Genomic DNA, 14,731 nt, shown 5'->3' with positions numbered 1-14,731 from the left:
ACACCCTTTCAAAGTTAAACTAGTACAATCAGCTATCTGTGGGAAATGGAAGTAAATGCAATGCTTCTGAGAGCTTTATGAAGTCCCTCATCTTTTTCTAAGTCTCTTGACTTTCAGTTGCTGAACTTTGAGCCGTTCGTATTGTAGAGTCCTCTTGGCAAACCAGGTTTCTTGGCTGCAGGTGTATGACACAGGAGACAGTCTGTACTCCTGGCTTTAGGACACCTTCCAGCTTTTTGTAGCAGGTGTCCAGTGTACTTATTTTTCATTGTCTAAACCTGGATTACAGATATATGAAGTTTAATAAATGAGAATAACCATGTTCTTACTTCCAAAAACAGCACTCTTTTTGTGTTTTCATTAATATTTCATGCTATAGGTTAAAATTTCCTATTATTTTGAAGTTTGGCAGGGCATTAATAATGACCATTTTGGAGGGAAATGGGATCAATTAACACCTTTTCATGCATAAGACTCTGCAGTGTGTCCTGTGGAGTGAGCAGGAAGGAATCAATAAGCTTGTCCCCTTCTCTCCTGGGGCTTGAAGTACTTTCGGAGAAATGAGGCATTTATACAAGTAACAACGGTACAAAAACAGTGCATAAAAAGCACAATACAAGGGACACAGATGACCATTGCTGTAGGATTTTAAAAAGAGAGAGAGACTTATGACTGGAAGGCTTTAGAGGCCTTCAGAACAGAAAGGGGATTTAAGTGGGGCCTTGAAGAATGGGTAGGCTTTTTTAGGATGAGAGGGGCAGAGAGTGGGAGGAAGGTGTAATAAAACGGATGTGAGAGAGGGAGAGGGAAAGACAGAGCTTGGGGCACAGCAAGTGAGTGCAACAGAAAACTCCAGAAAGGAAGAAATGGATGTAAACCTGGGGAAGTAGTTTGAATGAGCAGAAAGCGATTGAGATTAAGGATGGGAAAATATTCAACCATTAACATGAATAATGAAATTAGAAGGAAGAGCTATCCAATAAGTTGGATTTATTGTTAGATTTCATATGATAGTAGATCAGCCAAATAACATTGAACCAAAAGATAAAAATGATATATTTTCAAAATCTGGACCTGAACAGATTTGCCGTTGCCTTATTTTGACCCTTTATAGCCTGAGTTAAGATTGTGCTGTTTGATTTATTATCCATCACATGCAAAGAAGTAGGATCCTTGAATTTTGGAGCTGGAAGGGTCCTTAGAAATCATATAACTCATTTTGCCAACGAGTTAATTTGGGGTCCAGAAAGATTCAGTGCTTAGCATGAGGTCACAGAGCCTATGAGTGATAGAGGTAACATTAAAACAGTCATCCACTGATTTCTGAACCACTGCTCCATCTACATCACCTAGTGCTTGGTTATTCTTCCAAAAAAATGTTTATATGTAAACACATACAGATAAATTTTCAGATGTACTTTGTAAAATTCAGTATCTTCCCACCTTTGGGTACCTCCATCTCTCTTTCCCTGTCCCCAACTCATCACACTTCCTCCATTTAACACCTAATATGTCTCCTTCTAAATATTTTTAGACTTTATATAGTCATATACAAACATATCTGCACCCACACACAACACATACCTATGGAGTGTTTTAGATTATTGTTTTACAAAAATGAAAACATATATAGCCCTTTCCCTACCTTGCTTTTCTCATTCGCCCATACCTTGGGGAAATACCTCCCAAGTGAAAAATTATAGCCTCATTAATTGTTTCTTTTAATGGTTGCATAATGCTCTCCAGTAGAGCTATGTCATGATTTAGTGTACCAGTCCCCCATTCATGGAGATCAGTTTGTTTCCAGTGTTTTGCCTTTACAAATAGTACTTCAGTGAACATACTTGTACCTGTATCTATATATGCTGGTATTTTATTTCCATTAATAACGTTGGCATTGATAGGTCAAGGACATACATATTTTTAGTTTTAAAACTGAACTGCTTCCCTAAGAAAGCTGTAACCATACACATTTGCACTTACAATTAATAAAAATACTTCCTTTTGCTGGGTCTCCCTAGGCCACAGTGTTATAATTCTTTTTTTCTTTTTTAATTTTAGCAAGTGCGATTGGTGTAAAGCAAAATCTCATTGTTACATTATTTCCATTTCTTTGACTATAGATGCATTTGATCATCTTTTCATAAGTTTGTTGGCTGTTGTGCTTCCTATCTTGCAGGCTGCGTTTTCATATTCTTTATCCATTTTCCCGATGTACTATTTTGTCTCCTTGTAAATTTTTAAGAGCTTCTGCTATATTATAGACATTTCTGCCTGGCCTCTAGAATTCAAACATTTTTTTTTTCACATCTATTGTATTTCTTTATGGTATCTTTCGCCATGCAAAAGTTTTGAATTTTATTTAGTCTCCTACGTTTATACTTTTTCTTATAGTTTCTGTATTTTCTGCCTTGCCAAAAGAAGCCTACCCTCTCTGTCCCTAGATTATATTTATGGTTCCTAGATTTTCTTACAGGATATTTATTTATTTATTTAACATTTTAACCTTTAATCCATCTAGGATTTATTTTTGGAGCTGGTGTAAGATAAAGATCTAGTTTTCTTTTCTTCCAGATGAATAAACAGTTTGCCAGCCCTTTATATTAAATAATCTATCCTTTTGCCACTAAATTGAAGTGCCTCTCTTGTCATATATTAAATCCTCATTTATATGTGGGTCTATTTCTAGATATTCTACTTCCTATATCTGTTTAGGCCTATTTCAGTACTTATTGATTTGATTACAGTAGCTTTACAAGATTTTCTGATATCTGGTAAATCAGATTACACAAACAACTTTTGAGGTAATCAAATGCTTCGGTAAATACTTTAAAAACCTATTTGCTAAACAGCAGTGGGATGCAAGCAGAAACTAATGTATCAAAATAATACTTGCATAATTAAAATATTTTTCCCAAAATCTTTCTTCCCAAGGTCTATTTTTATATCAACAGATATGGGAAGAAAAGGTTTAATGTGCTTATTGAGATCTTATACAAATGACAGTTTGGTGTAGTTTCAATCCTTACATGCGGTACCGTATTAATGGTAGTGTCTCTTGATTTGCAGATTGGTCCTTCAGAGGATTCGTCTCTGACTGCGTCTTCACTCCAAGCTACGACTGCTTCCCAGTGGGAGCACTGCTCAGGGAAGAGCTCTGACGTTTTCCTGAAGAGAAATTCCATGGGGACTGTACCTGACTCTCTGAGATCGGCTAAAACTTCCCTGATCGCAGCTTCTGGAAAAGAAGACGATTTAGGAGAGGTGCAGGCTGCCTCATCTCCGCCTCTACCGGCCCTCCCGTGTAAGAACACTAATGGCCTTCCCAGCGCTCCTGCAGAACCAGACCTCAGCCCCAGGGCAGCCGCTGAGGCCCTGATGCAGGCCTGTGAGCATGAGACCACCCAGCCAGACATGTCTTCTCCTGGCGTCTTCAACGAGGTGGAGAAAGCGTCTCCCACACTCAACAATCCTGGCAATACCCGGCTGCCAGGAAGCAGTGAGCCCACAGCACCAAGCTTGTGTTCTGCAGCAGGAAAGGATCTTATAAACGCAGGATTTACGATGCCAGCCAATCAACGTACCCACCAGGCCATCCCAGGTGACCAGCCCAACGCCAGCCCCTCATCAGGACCTGAAGATACCCTGGGGGAATCACAGAGAACCTCAGATGGGGAGCAACCTGAGAAGCCAAGTTGTCCTGTGGGGGGCACTCGTAGCAGCAGCAAAGATCAAGTGCCCTGTGATTTTCCTTCTCAAGAAACAATCCAGGGATCGGTGCAAACTGCAAATACAGCAGCCAAGGTGTCCAGTCATGCATCGTCTCCTGACGGGGAGAGGCAGCGAGCTGTTTGTGACTCCCAGACCAGGTCCTGTGAATCTCCAGCAAGAGAAGATGGATGTTCAGGGAACAAACAGCCCTCGGCCACCACCTCAGACACCCAGGCTGTGACTTCTGTAACACCTCCACCATCCCACCTTACTAGCAAAGGGTCGACGTTTCCTCCAGATCCGGAGAAGGTGCTGCTGCCAGGACAGCATCAGGTGTCAAAGTTCAAAGAAGCAGGTACGATGACCAACCAAGCTGAAAGTGAGATCAAGGAAGTTCCCAACCCGGCTCGGCAGGATGCTGAGGTGCAGGCGGTGGCGAGTGTGGAGAGCAGATCTGTCTCCACTAGCCCCAGCATCCTCACTGCATTCTTAAAGGAAACGCCTGCTCCTGAGCGTTTTGAACAAGAGCAGCTGCGTGTCATTTGCCATCGCCGCGGCGGCGGGAGCCACCCGTTGGAGCTGTCTGACAACACCCTCGCCCCCCAGGAGTCCAGTTGGTGCCCTGGCATCATGCCAGAGGTGCACATCCAGGCAGCTGCAGCTGTTTCCACAGCTTTCCGAGGGGAAAGTAAATCAGTGAGCCTACCAGCTGAGGTCCTTGAAACCTCCTCAATCCATGTGGCATCCAGTAATGCTCAGGATACGTGTCAAGATGAGAGGTCAGCAGGAATGACCCCAGCGAGGGAACAGCACACCTCTAAACAGCGTTCAGGAACTAACTCTAGCTCCCTGAAAGCCAGCCCCACTGACCAGATTTCTCTCAGCGAAGACAGTCAAGCTGAAACAAGTCATGGATCGGGGAAATTTGAAACCAAGCCATCCGAGCTTGCAGCGAAAACCACAAATGGCCACCAAACAGACCCAGATTGCAAATTCTCCAACTCCGCTGGCCCTGCCAGCAAAGCTGACCAGACCCGGAGCTTAGATCCCAGTAATAAAGGAGACGCAAGAGAGAAGAAGCCTGCGTCTCCTCGGATAGTACAAGAACGAGAGTCTAGCGGCACGGATGTCCTCGATGCCAGGGCAGGGGCAGAGGGCAAAACCCTACTGCTCAATCCTAAATCTCAAGAAACTGAAGGCACAGGATCGGCCGCCAGTCCCGCACCCTCCCCAGTTAGAAGGAACCAGGAGGGCGCCGAAGAGGAAAACAGGCAGGCCAAGACAGCCGCCAGCCTGAGCCTGCCGTCCGATTCCATGGGCGACTCCAGCCCAGGCTCCGGCAAGAGGACCCCTTCCCGCGCCGTCAAAGCCAGCCCGCGCCGGCCCAGCCGCGTCAGCGAGTTCCTCAAGGAGCAGAAGCTCAACGTGAGCGCGGCGGCCGCGCAGGTGGGGCTCACCGCCGGCGAGAAGAAGAAGCAGCTGAGCGCCGACGCCAAGCTCCCGCTGAAGCAGTCCAAGCGCGTCAGGGACGTCGTGTGGGACGAGCAGGGCATGACCTGGGAAGTGTACGGCGCTTCCCTGGACCCGGAGTCCCTGGGGGTCGCGATCCAGAACCACTTACAAAGACAGATCAGAGAACACGAGAAACTCGTCAAAGCTCAAAACAGCCAGACCCGGAGATCCATTTCTTCAGATGCTTCTTCAAATAAAAAGCTCAAAGGAAGGCAGCACAGCGTGCTCCAGTCCATGCTGCAGAACTTCCGACGCCCCAACTGCTGTGTTCGTCCTGCCCCTTCTTCTGTGTTAGATTGAAAGGAACATGTATGGAGCCCTCGCAGGCATTCACCGTCTAGTGAGTGTCCGCCGGTGTCAAAGCCTAAGTAGTTTTTTCCTGAGAGACGGGGAAAAGAAAGCGAGTATTAACTATAGGAAATTGCTGTTGAGAATTGTGAGGTCCTTTGCCTGGGGCTCCATAAATAAAAATATCATTTCAATTAGAATAAGAGAAGAGAAGCAATCTTCACTGAAGCTTTACGACCCTAATTAAGAGGAAACAATATTCACTGGGTTTTTTAATATCATGTGGCTTATAGAACTATCATTATCATTATACATGGGTCATTTTGTATTACTGCCTCAATTTATCACACTGTGGTATCTCCATTAAAGTCCCTGCTTTATATTAAAAATAGCAAAAACACTGTTAGCAAAAACACTGTTATACTTCCTGGTCCTGTTGCAATAAGAATGCTGTTACCACATAAACTTTAAGTAGGTGATAGAACTGTAATGTAAAAAGTTGAAACAAATTTGGCTCAGATGACATTGAATAAAAGCATTTAAATGCATAAAATAGCAAATAGGAATTAATATTTGTAAACATCTGCAGAGAACCCTGTTTATAAACATTGTTATACCTGTTAATAAATGTAAGAAAGTTATATTAGGAAAATTAGCTAAGCTTTTGAACATGAAGACTACCCACGTAAAACATGAATTTATTTCTATAGATTTTCCTGCACTGAAGGCAAGCTGCCTCTCTGTGATTATGACCAGATTAAGTTCATATTTCCTTACCCGAGAGGAAGGACATACGACTGAATTCTTGAAGAGAGTCATCAAATTATTGATAATGCTAAATTTTGTTGTACAAGTGTTCTCCAATAACATTCTACTGAGAATGTTAAGGTTCTGGTAAGGAATCATAAATAGCCAATTACCAAACACTCATTTTTCTGTGTTGAAAAAAGGAAAGCCCCCTGAGTAACAAAAACAATATGTTTAATTTAGACACTTGTAAAAAGGATGTAGTTTGGGATTTTCTTTTGATTTGGTTCAGTAGCTTCTAATAGAAAATGAAGGCAGCACCAAGTAGAACATGAGCTTTCTTACAGTTTTTGTATGTAGACTAGAATCAGCTGATTGCTTAAATTTCTAATCCGTGGTAAAAAGATAACTTCTGCAAACTTGTTGATTTTAAGAGAAATACCATCATATCTCGTCCTTCGAACCCAATAAAAGAAGCGGCCTTTACTAGAACACTGTTTGAGCTTTGGGTGAGCTGTGGTCCTTGAGAACACAAGCAGCTGTTTGAGCTCAGCCCTCGCCTGTCTCCACAAGAGGAGCGTGTCCCTGGGACCCATGAGTGTCTTGCAGGGCATTGGCTGGGATGACCAGCAATGGCCTGAGGGTTAGGGAGTGTGGAAGAGGAGCATGAGCTGGGGCCCGGGAAGGCTTCTCCTCCTGGAGCCACTGTAGGGAGAGCGCTGGTCTCCACCTTGCTCTTAGAAAATCAGACTGTCAGACGTTAGAGGGGTGCTGGTTGCCTTCTCTGAACTCGTTCCCCTGGATGAGCCAGAACACAGTGTCTGGCAGTGTGTTCTCTCTCCAGAGACTCATAAATGCCATTTGTGTAGTAAACTCCCATCTCCGTTTTGGCTTTTTTTTTTTTTTTTTCTATTTTAATTCTCTTTTGCAGATTCTGAACATATGAGGGAAAATCATACCTCTACTTCAACACCACAAGCTACACTGGACACAACCTACATTAGTAAATAGCCATTGATATCTTTCACAGCAATTGGACTGATATGAAGCCTGCATACGTGTAGACCACAGTCACAGCATTCTCAGAGCCTGACAATGTAATTACAGTTGTTATACTTGGAACTTATAATGAATTTTTTAATAAGGCATATTTTTCAGTATTTTACCAATTGGCTTCTATTAAGAATGCTATCTAAAGTAGAAATTATCATCTAATTAGCAATCAAATTACTATTAATGATTAGAGATTTAGTCTAAAACTCTCTCTTTTGGCCTTAAATACCCATTCGTAGTAGTGTTCTTGTTGCGTCAGTAGAAGACGCCTTTGCCAGCATGCAATCTGACTTCCATCTCTCGCTCACTGGTTGTCTCCCTCACCTGTTGGCATACGTGCTGTGCGTACACAGAGAACACCCTGTGTACACAGTAGCAGCTGTCAACAGTACCCACTCCAGATGGGTGGGCCCCAGGTTATCCTCTGCTGTGAAGTGGCTAGAACAGGCTGTTCCTGCATTAAAATGGGAGAAAAGGAAGAATTCAGCATCTGGCAATAATATTTATTTTCATGAGTTTGGAGTAACCACATGATTTATAAATAGTTCAATGAAGCAGAGGCGTAAGAGAGTTGTAGGCGTTTGTCGAACATTAAATTAATTAATTTAATTTAAACTAAATTTGATGTTGTAGTTGTGCCTCTCAAATTGAAACTTAATGTTTGATGTACTAACTTTAACTGGTTTTCTTTGGTGCTGGAACTAACCTTTACTTCTTAATCTTTAATTTTTTGCTTTTAATCTTTAACTTCTACCACACTCTAAAGATTGTCACAAAATATTACAAAAGCTTTCATGTTACTATTGAATCTTATAGAAGGAACAGCTTTTAAAAACAGTAACAGAAATTGATCATCAAAATGGATGAGTAAGATAGGAGCCTATTCAAGACTGCAGTGTTTTTGCATTGTGATATCCTAGGTATTCTCACAGTAAAGCCTTTATCTGAAAATTTCCCTTCACTTCAATCTGTGACAGCGTAGACATTCAGTACATCACGTGTGACTCCTTAGGTTTGTTCAACAAATGAAGTTGCAAAACAATGTTCCCGGCGTGGCAGACTCTTTGAACTTGCTCTGCTGTTCCTTACCTGCATGACATGCAGTGGTTTGAAAGTGGTTTGTTTTTGTTTCTTAAACCAATAATAAAAGAGAGATGAGTTAGAACACAGTGTATGAAAGATAATGAAACATTTGAAATGTTAAGATGCTATACAGCTTACTCAGTGAATACTAGAATTTTTTATTTAAATATTGATTTTGCTGTTTTTATGACCAGGAGAAAAAATGTCATCACTTCAGTTGTCACATGTTTATTTTTAATGCTTTTCTAATTATGTCTTTCTGGATTGTTGGCTTTGATGCCACAGACCAACTACTGTACATACAGTAAAATCCTAATTAACCTTTGTGTTTTGGATCAGTGGCATAAGCTGAACATTTTGCTAGGTGAAAGTTAACCAGAAACCTTTTTGTTTGCATCCAAAATGAGATATTTATAAAATACATTCATATGTGTTCCTACCTTGACAAGTTCAGCTGTACTGAATATAATTTGATTTTTGATGATTTTTTAATCTTTAGAATTGTCTGATATTCATTATTTTGGATACCAGTGTTCTCCATGTTATAGGTTAAATATCAAAATTGAAATAAATTGCACTAAATATGCATGTGTAACATATTCCCTAGAGGCTGAATTTTGGAACCAAATCCTTAATAGGAGCTTGCCCTCTTAAAGTACAAAGCAGAAGAGGAAATGCTTTTGGTTGCATCCCAGGGTGTTGAGGTTTTACTGTTCCTAGCTTATTCTAATGTTATTCCTTTCATTACTGGGAGTTCCCATCATTCTGGAAATACCTGTAAATACTACATGAAAAATAGAATATGATGTGACTTAAAATTTGTTTACAGAGGATATATGCGAGTGTATGCTATCAGTGTAAATTGTTTGGCCTTCGCTGTATCCATTCTGTTACTGTTTTGCTGCCAAAATGTAAGAAATTATCTTCTCTTCCTCCTACGTATTGAGCAAGTGTTAAAAATTTTGTCCACTTCTAGTACGGTATGATTCACCACTTCCCTTATCTACTTTTTAAGAATCAGTATAAAGAAAAACAATCCTTTAGGATAAGGTTTGCATATACGTATATATGTTTTTACTGAACATTGGGCCATTGTAGCCTTGTGTAGGCCTCTACCTGTCTGATTGACTAACTGTCTACAATGCTGCCATGGAGATGACGCTGTTGACTCGCTCCTGCTTTGTCCTAAGTGGTGTTTGAGAAAAGAGGCCTGCGCATTTCCCTTTGCGATAATAACACAGTGAACTCAGCAGTATCTTGGATAAACGAGATGACTATCTTGTCCCCACCCCTGTTTTGTCTACACAGTGAATCAGAGGTTTTGTCCACGTCTGCTTCAGTGTTTACTATTTTATATTCACATCTGGGCATTTTGTTTTCTGTTAGCAATGTTCCTTGATGCCATGTGTGGCCCTTTTGGTTGAATCTCTCCAAATGCGGGGCAGCTGCTGCCACCCGGCAAATGACAGGAGATGTGCTGAATCTCCTGTCCATCCTTGTCACTACGGCCTTCTTAATGAGACTCTGCAGCTGGCTGAGTAATCATAAATGTCATCTGTGCAGACACACAGGCTTAAGGATGGCTACAAAATTTTAGACATTTTTGCAAAAGGGGAAAAAAGAGTCTTGTAAATACTGAAACAGATTTCCATGAACTTTATCCCACTCTCGGGGAAAAAAAAAAATTCTCCTTGGCTACAGAACTCAAATAAACTTGATTTGCAATGACCAAGGACATAAATGAAGATGGATTGAGATGGAAAAATTCTGTCTCACAAGTAATCAGTGACATCTGCCAGAGGTCATTACTGCTACTTTTAACTGTGAGCACTCACCAGCTAATCTACTCACTTGCCACAACCAAATAACCTCTCTCAAAGTAAATCCAATACATCTGTATATATGTGTAGATAGAAACAACAAAAAGTCCTGAAAAATTACTGTTGGCTATTAGGTATATCAAGGTGATGATAATTATAAAGGACATTTAAATAACCGTGGGCCTTGGTGAAATGATTGCGGAGGCCAGAATGGTGCAACAAGATGTCATTTACACGTTTAGTGGGATTTGTTTTTTAAGACCCAGATATCTCAGATACTAATCATGAGAATAAAGATTGTTGAATATGAAATTAAAGACAAGCAATAATGTGCCAAAAAGAGGCAGTTATACCAGCAAGTGCATCTATTATGGGCATACCGTGATATAATTATGGTTTGCTCCATGAAGACTGACTGTAACACACAGGATAAAATAAGCAAAGGCATAATTTCTGCTTTCTTGCTGGGAAAACTCCATAAAGAGGTACAGCCTAGTGAGCACTAGTAGGCATGTGGTTAACATCTCTGTTTTAATGCTAGACATGAGAGAAAAGGAGTCACCAAAAGTCTTGCTAGCTTAAAACTCAAGACAGTTCCAACCGGAACTGGAGGGGTCAACTCTATGGTAATTACTCTTCCTGGACGCTAGCGTGTAGACAAGCAATTCGGTTAACTCTGCCTGGAGGATTACTGGCCTTAGCTATGAAAAATGCGTTCTCAGATGGAAAAATAACTAAAACATGAGTACTCATATCAAAAGGGGCCTCAAATAAAGCCTTCCAGAAAATGATGTTCCAGACGGGCGTTTCTAAATGCTAATTCTTCATTAAGTATCTTTGGGTTCAAGCTCAAAATCGATTGGCTGCAAAACAGTAGGAATAAAAATCACATATTTTACACTTCAGAAAAAGGTATGATGATCAACTAGCATGGTGATAATTATGATGAGAGATACTGTAGTGATTTAAGCGTGTTAAGGAGAATTAAATGGGAGAGAAATGCTAACTTCTTTCTTGATCTCTTCAGATGTGGGGATGTCATCCACTTATTTCTGGGGTGAAAATTATAGCTTGCTTTTTGACATTGCTGCTAGCATTACTCTTTGTTACTTTAAAACTTAAATTGACTATTCCTTAGCAAAACTTTTAAGCAGTAAGACAATTTTTTTTCTGATTTGTATTATTGCTTTTAATATCACGTAAAGGTTATGTACAGTGCAAACTATTAAAGGAGCAGAAGGGGCTTACTCATCTTTATCGGTATCTCCTAATGATTTCAGTTTAGATTCCTTATCATTTATTTTAACCATATCTTTGAGTAAATTATTTTCCATAATCTTTTCCATCATGTCTCAAAATTATGTTGGTAAATTAGGAAGCGCAGTATTATAGTCATACTCCTCAATCCCTAGAGGAGAGAAGAAACTAATTCTTGTTTTAAGGGTGTCTGGAGATACGTTTTACGGAGGTTAAGAAAGGTCAACAGGGCCTGACAACTCAAGAAAGAAATATACTAACAATTACTACATTTCTAAATGTATGTATCTCTGCGGTACTAATGTGTAAACAATACATTATGCATAATACTGTAGCCGGTTGTAGTACGTCAATACATTCTGTAAGTGTGTACAGGCTGTGAGTGGTTGGTTTTCTATTTTTATGTGTAGAAAAAAATAACATGCTGATCCCCTTTTAAGGGCAAGTTCTGTCATCAGGTAGGCACATGTACGAAAGTGAATAAATAAAGCCAACAAAAGTGTGCATGTGTATTCAGTAACAGAATTTGTCCTTTCATTTTTGAAGGTCAGAAAGGGCTGTTTTATTTTTTTCTTAATCATCTCCCAGAGTAGATAACATAATTATCATAAAGGCTGAACATAGTAATCAGTACACTGGCATGTTCCTAAATATGCCAGGGCTAATTACCCACGCCATTAGTCACAGGTAAGGTCTGTTCTTTGACCACCGGGATGGTTTACATTCCTCACACATCCTCGCTGTGTTAAGTGTGTGGCCAGGATGTACATACTATGGGTGTGATTGTGTACATACCTTGTATGAATTATCTAAATCCTCAAAGCAGTGGCAGGAAAGCAGAAAGAAGAAACAGTTGTTCAAAAGCCTCAAAAGGGCTAATCAATGTGTATTTTCGGTTTCTACACATAAAAATGTATACATAACATAACTGTAAATAGCTTACCCACATATATATATATGCACACAAATGCATTTTATTCATACTGGTATATTTAAATAAATCACAAATTAAAACAACTCATTGAAAACTGCACCTTTCCATGATTGTTCTGTTTTACATATATTAACACTGGATCAGATGCTCCCCGTTAAGTGGTGTTACTCCCTGGTAGCAGATTTGGTGCTTAGGAAAGCCGAGCCCCGCTGGGCCGTGAACACCTACTGAGCATCTTACCGAGGCGCAGACTGCTACCTGAACAGCTGCAAAGTTTTAATGCTGTTCTTTAAGCACCTAATTTTATATCTGGAAATGACAAACACTGGGGAAAATCGATCATGTTTTATAGACTCCATTATTGTATTTATTAGTGTGTTTATTTGCACAGGCTGATAAAAGCCCTACATTTTTTCAGAGATATATTCCTAGATTTCAAAAGTGTGTAATCACTCGAAGTGGAAAATGATTGCAGGCATTCTTCTCTTGAAATCAGCAAAACAATGTTTAGCAACACCCAAGAGAAGTCAAAGAGTAAAATTTTTTTTTTAATTGCAGATGATATTGATAGGATAATAGGATATGAGCAACTGAGAGTTTCTTAAGATGGACTCAAATAAATTACTGTTAATGATAACAAGTGATGCTGTGTGGACTAGATAACAAGATTAGAGTCATTAGCCACCGACTGTCAACACTAGACAACATCAGTGAATTGATGTTACTTGAGTTTCTCTCATTTCTTCTAAAAGGAAATACTCTATTAAAGATCAGAAAGTCTGATCGGGTTCCTAAAACCTAATATGATTTGATCTTGATTCCTTGACACTAAAAATTATGTTGGCTGGGTATTATGTTGAAGTTATGAATGGAAATATCAGAATTGCCCATTAATAGAGAATTCTGTGTGGTAAAGTGCAAATATAACCACCCGTCAGTAGAAAGTTAATAATATCATGTAATATATATTTATGTTTTAGAGAATGACTGTGCCATCTTTATATCTTACATAAAAAGAAAAGGTTAACCAACCATAAGAACACTACAGTTACAACCATAGCTGGCTATGTTTTTTAACTACTAAAAACATACCTGTTTGCATACCTGAAATCTTGATGTTTGTCAATATTTACTGCTGCTTAAAAGATAAATTTATGTAATTATTTTGGAAGATGTGTATTACTTTAAATGCCACCCGGAAAAATTATAGCTGTCAATGTGAGAATCATTCGTGTGTGTAAATACTCAGCTGAGAATGACCAAAAGTGTAGTGTAATATTAAATCACTAAAGAACCAGTAATTTTCAAAATGAAATTCCATTTATGAATGTACCAACATTAGAATCTAAAGTTATCTGTTCATGATGTCTATATACAAAAGTCATAAAATGGTTTAGTCAAGAAAGTCCCCATCCTCCAGAAATTGACCTACCAATAAAATTTCATTTCCTAGAAAAAAGATGGAATGTTATGATTTATATAGCTATAGATCAAAATTTTGGAATTAGAGATACTTCCACCCTCATTTTGGATTTGATTTTGGAATGGACGAATGAATGAAATTCAACTGATGACTTAGTTTTACCCTCGAAAACATTTCAAATATGACTTTTTTGCAATTCATTTTCCATAATAAACATAATATAGATTAAAATTTACTGTCTTTGTTTTTTGTTGTTATTGCTATTGCTTTTGCCACTGCTGTCAAAATTATTATTTTAGCCCTAGATGTTCAGAATCAGTTGATTTTCAGTGTGACACACTTCTGCTAGGAATGTGCAGTGGAGCTGAAAGTATTTACAATGAAACGTTTTTCTCCTTTAATTAAAATAGAATTCCCATAGAATTCACCATGCCTGCAGGTCATCAGAAGCATGGTTTTTCTTGCTCTTCATGGCATAGCAGTGTGTGTGTGTGTGTGTGTGTGTGTGTGTGTGTACACGTATGTACTTTTGTTCTTGTTTGGTAAGAGTGATAAGAGCTTAGCATTCATGGAAATACAGGAAGCAGTGGGAGTTCAGGGCGCATCTACTTTTGTGATGGCATGGACCACCTGTGTTGAAGCTTACATTGTCTCATGTCCAGGTTTAACAGCCTCTTACCCAGGGCCATCCAGGTGCGTGCTGTGTCGTTTCAGCCTCTCTGCCTACTCCTGGGTAAATAAGTCAGGGTCCTGAGTCTAGGTTCCTAGAAGGAGATAGAAAGCCCAGCAATGTCCTCCAATCCAGATTAACCATTAATAACCCTAACACTATAATTGGATCCCGTTTTGCCGCCTTAAATCTGTTTTCCAATTCATCAAGGAACTGTAGAGTGGAAGAGGTAC

At 39.7% G+C, this 14,731-nt stretch overlaps 1 protein-coding gene across 1 annotated transcript in view; it reads left to right on the top strand.

Annotated features, from left to right (window-relative positions):
- Window positions 1-14,040, top strand: part of GPRIN3 (GPRIN family member 3) — a 65,544-nt gene extending 51,504 nt beyond the window's left edge. Inside the window, exon 2 of the mRNA XM_058547506.1 lies at window positions 3,070-14,040. Coding sequence (XP_058403489.1) covers window positions 3,184-5,523 — 2,340 coding nt within the window. The 5' untranslated portion in view covers window positions 3,070-3,183 and the 3' untranslated portion in view covers window positions 5,524-14,040. The remainder of the gene's footprint in view (window positions 1-3,069) is intronic.
- The last annotated feature ends 691 nt before the right edge of the window (window positions 14,041-14,731 follow it).

This window comes from Diceros bicornis, chromosome 8, assembly GCF_020826845.1.
Source record: "Diceros bicornis minor isolate mBicDic1 chromosome 8, mDicBic1.mat.cur, whole genome shotgun sequence".
Lineage (NCBI taxonomy): Eukaryota > Metazoa > Chordata > Mammalia > Perissodactyla > Rhinocerotidae > Diceros > Diceros bicornis.
The sequence above is the reverse complement of the archived record's forward strand: the minus strand, read 5'-3'. Positions and strand labels throughout refer to the sequence as shown.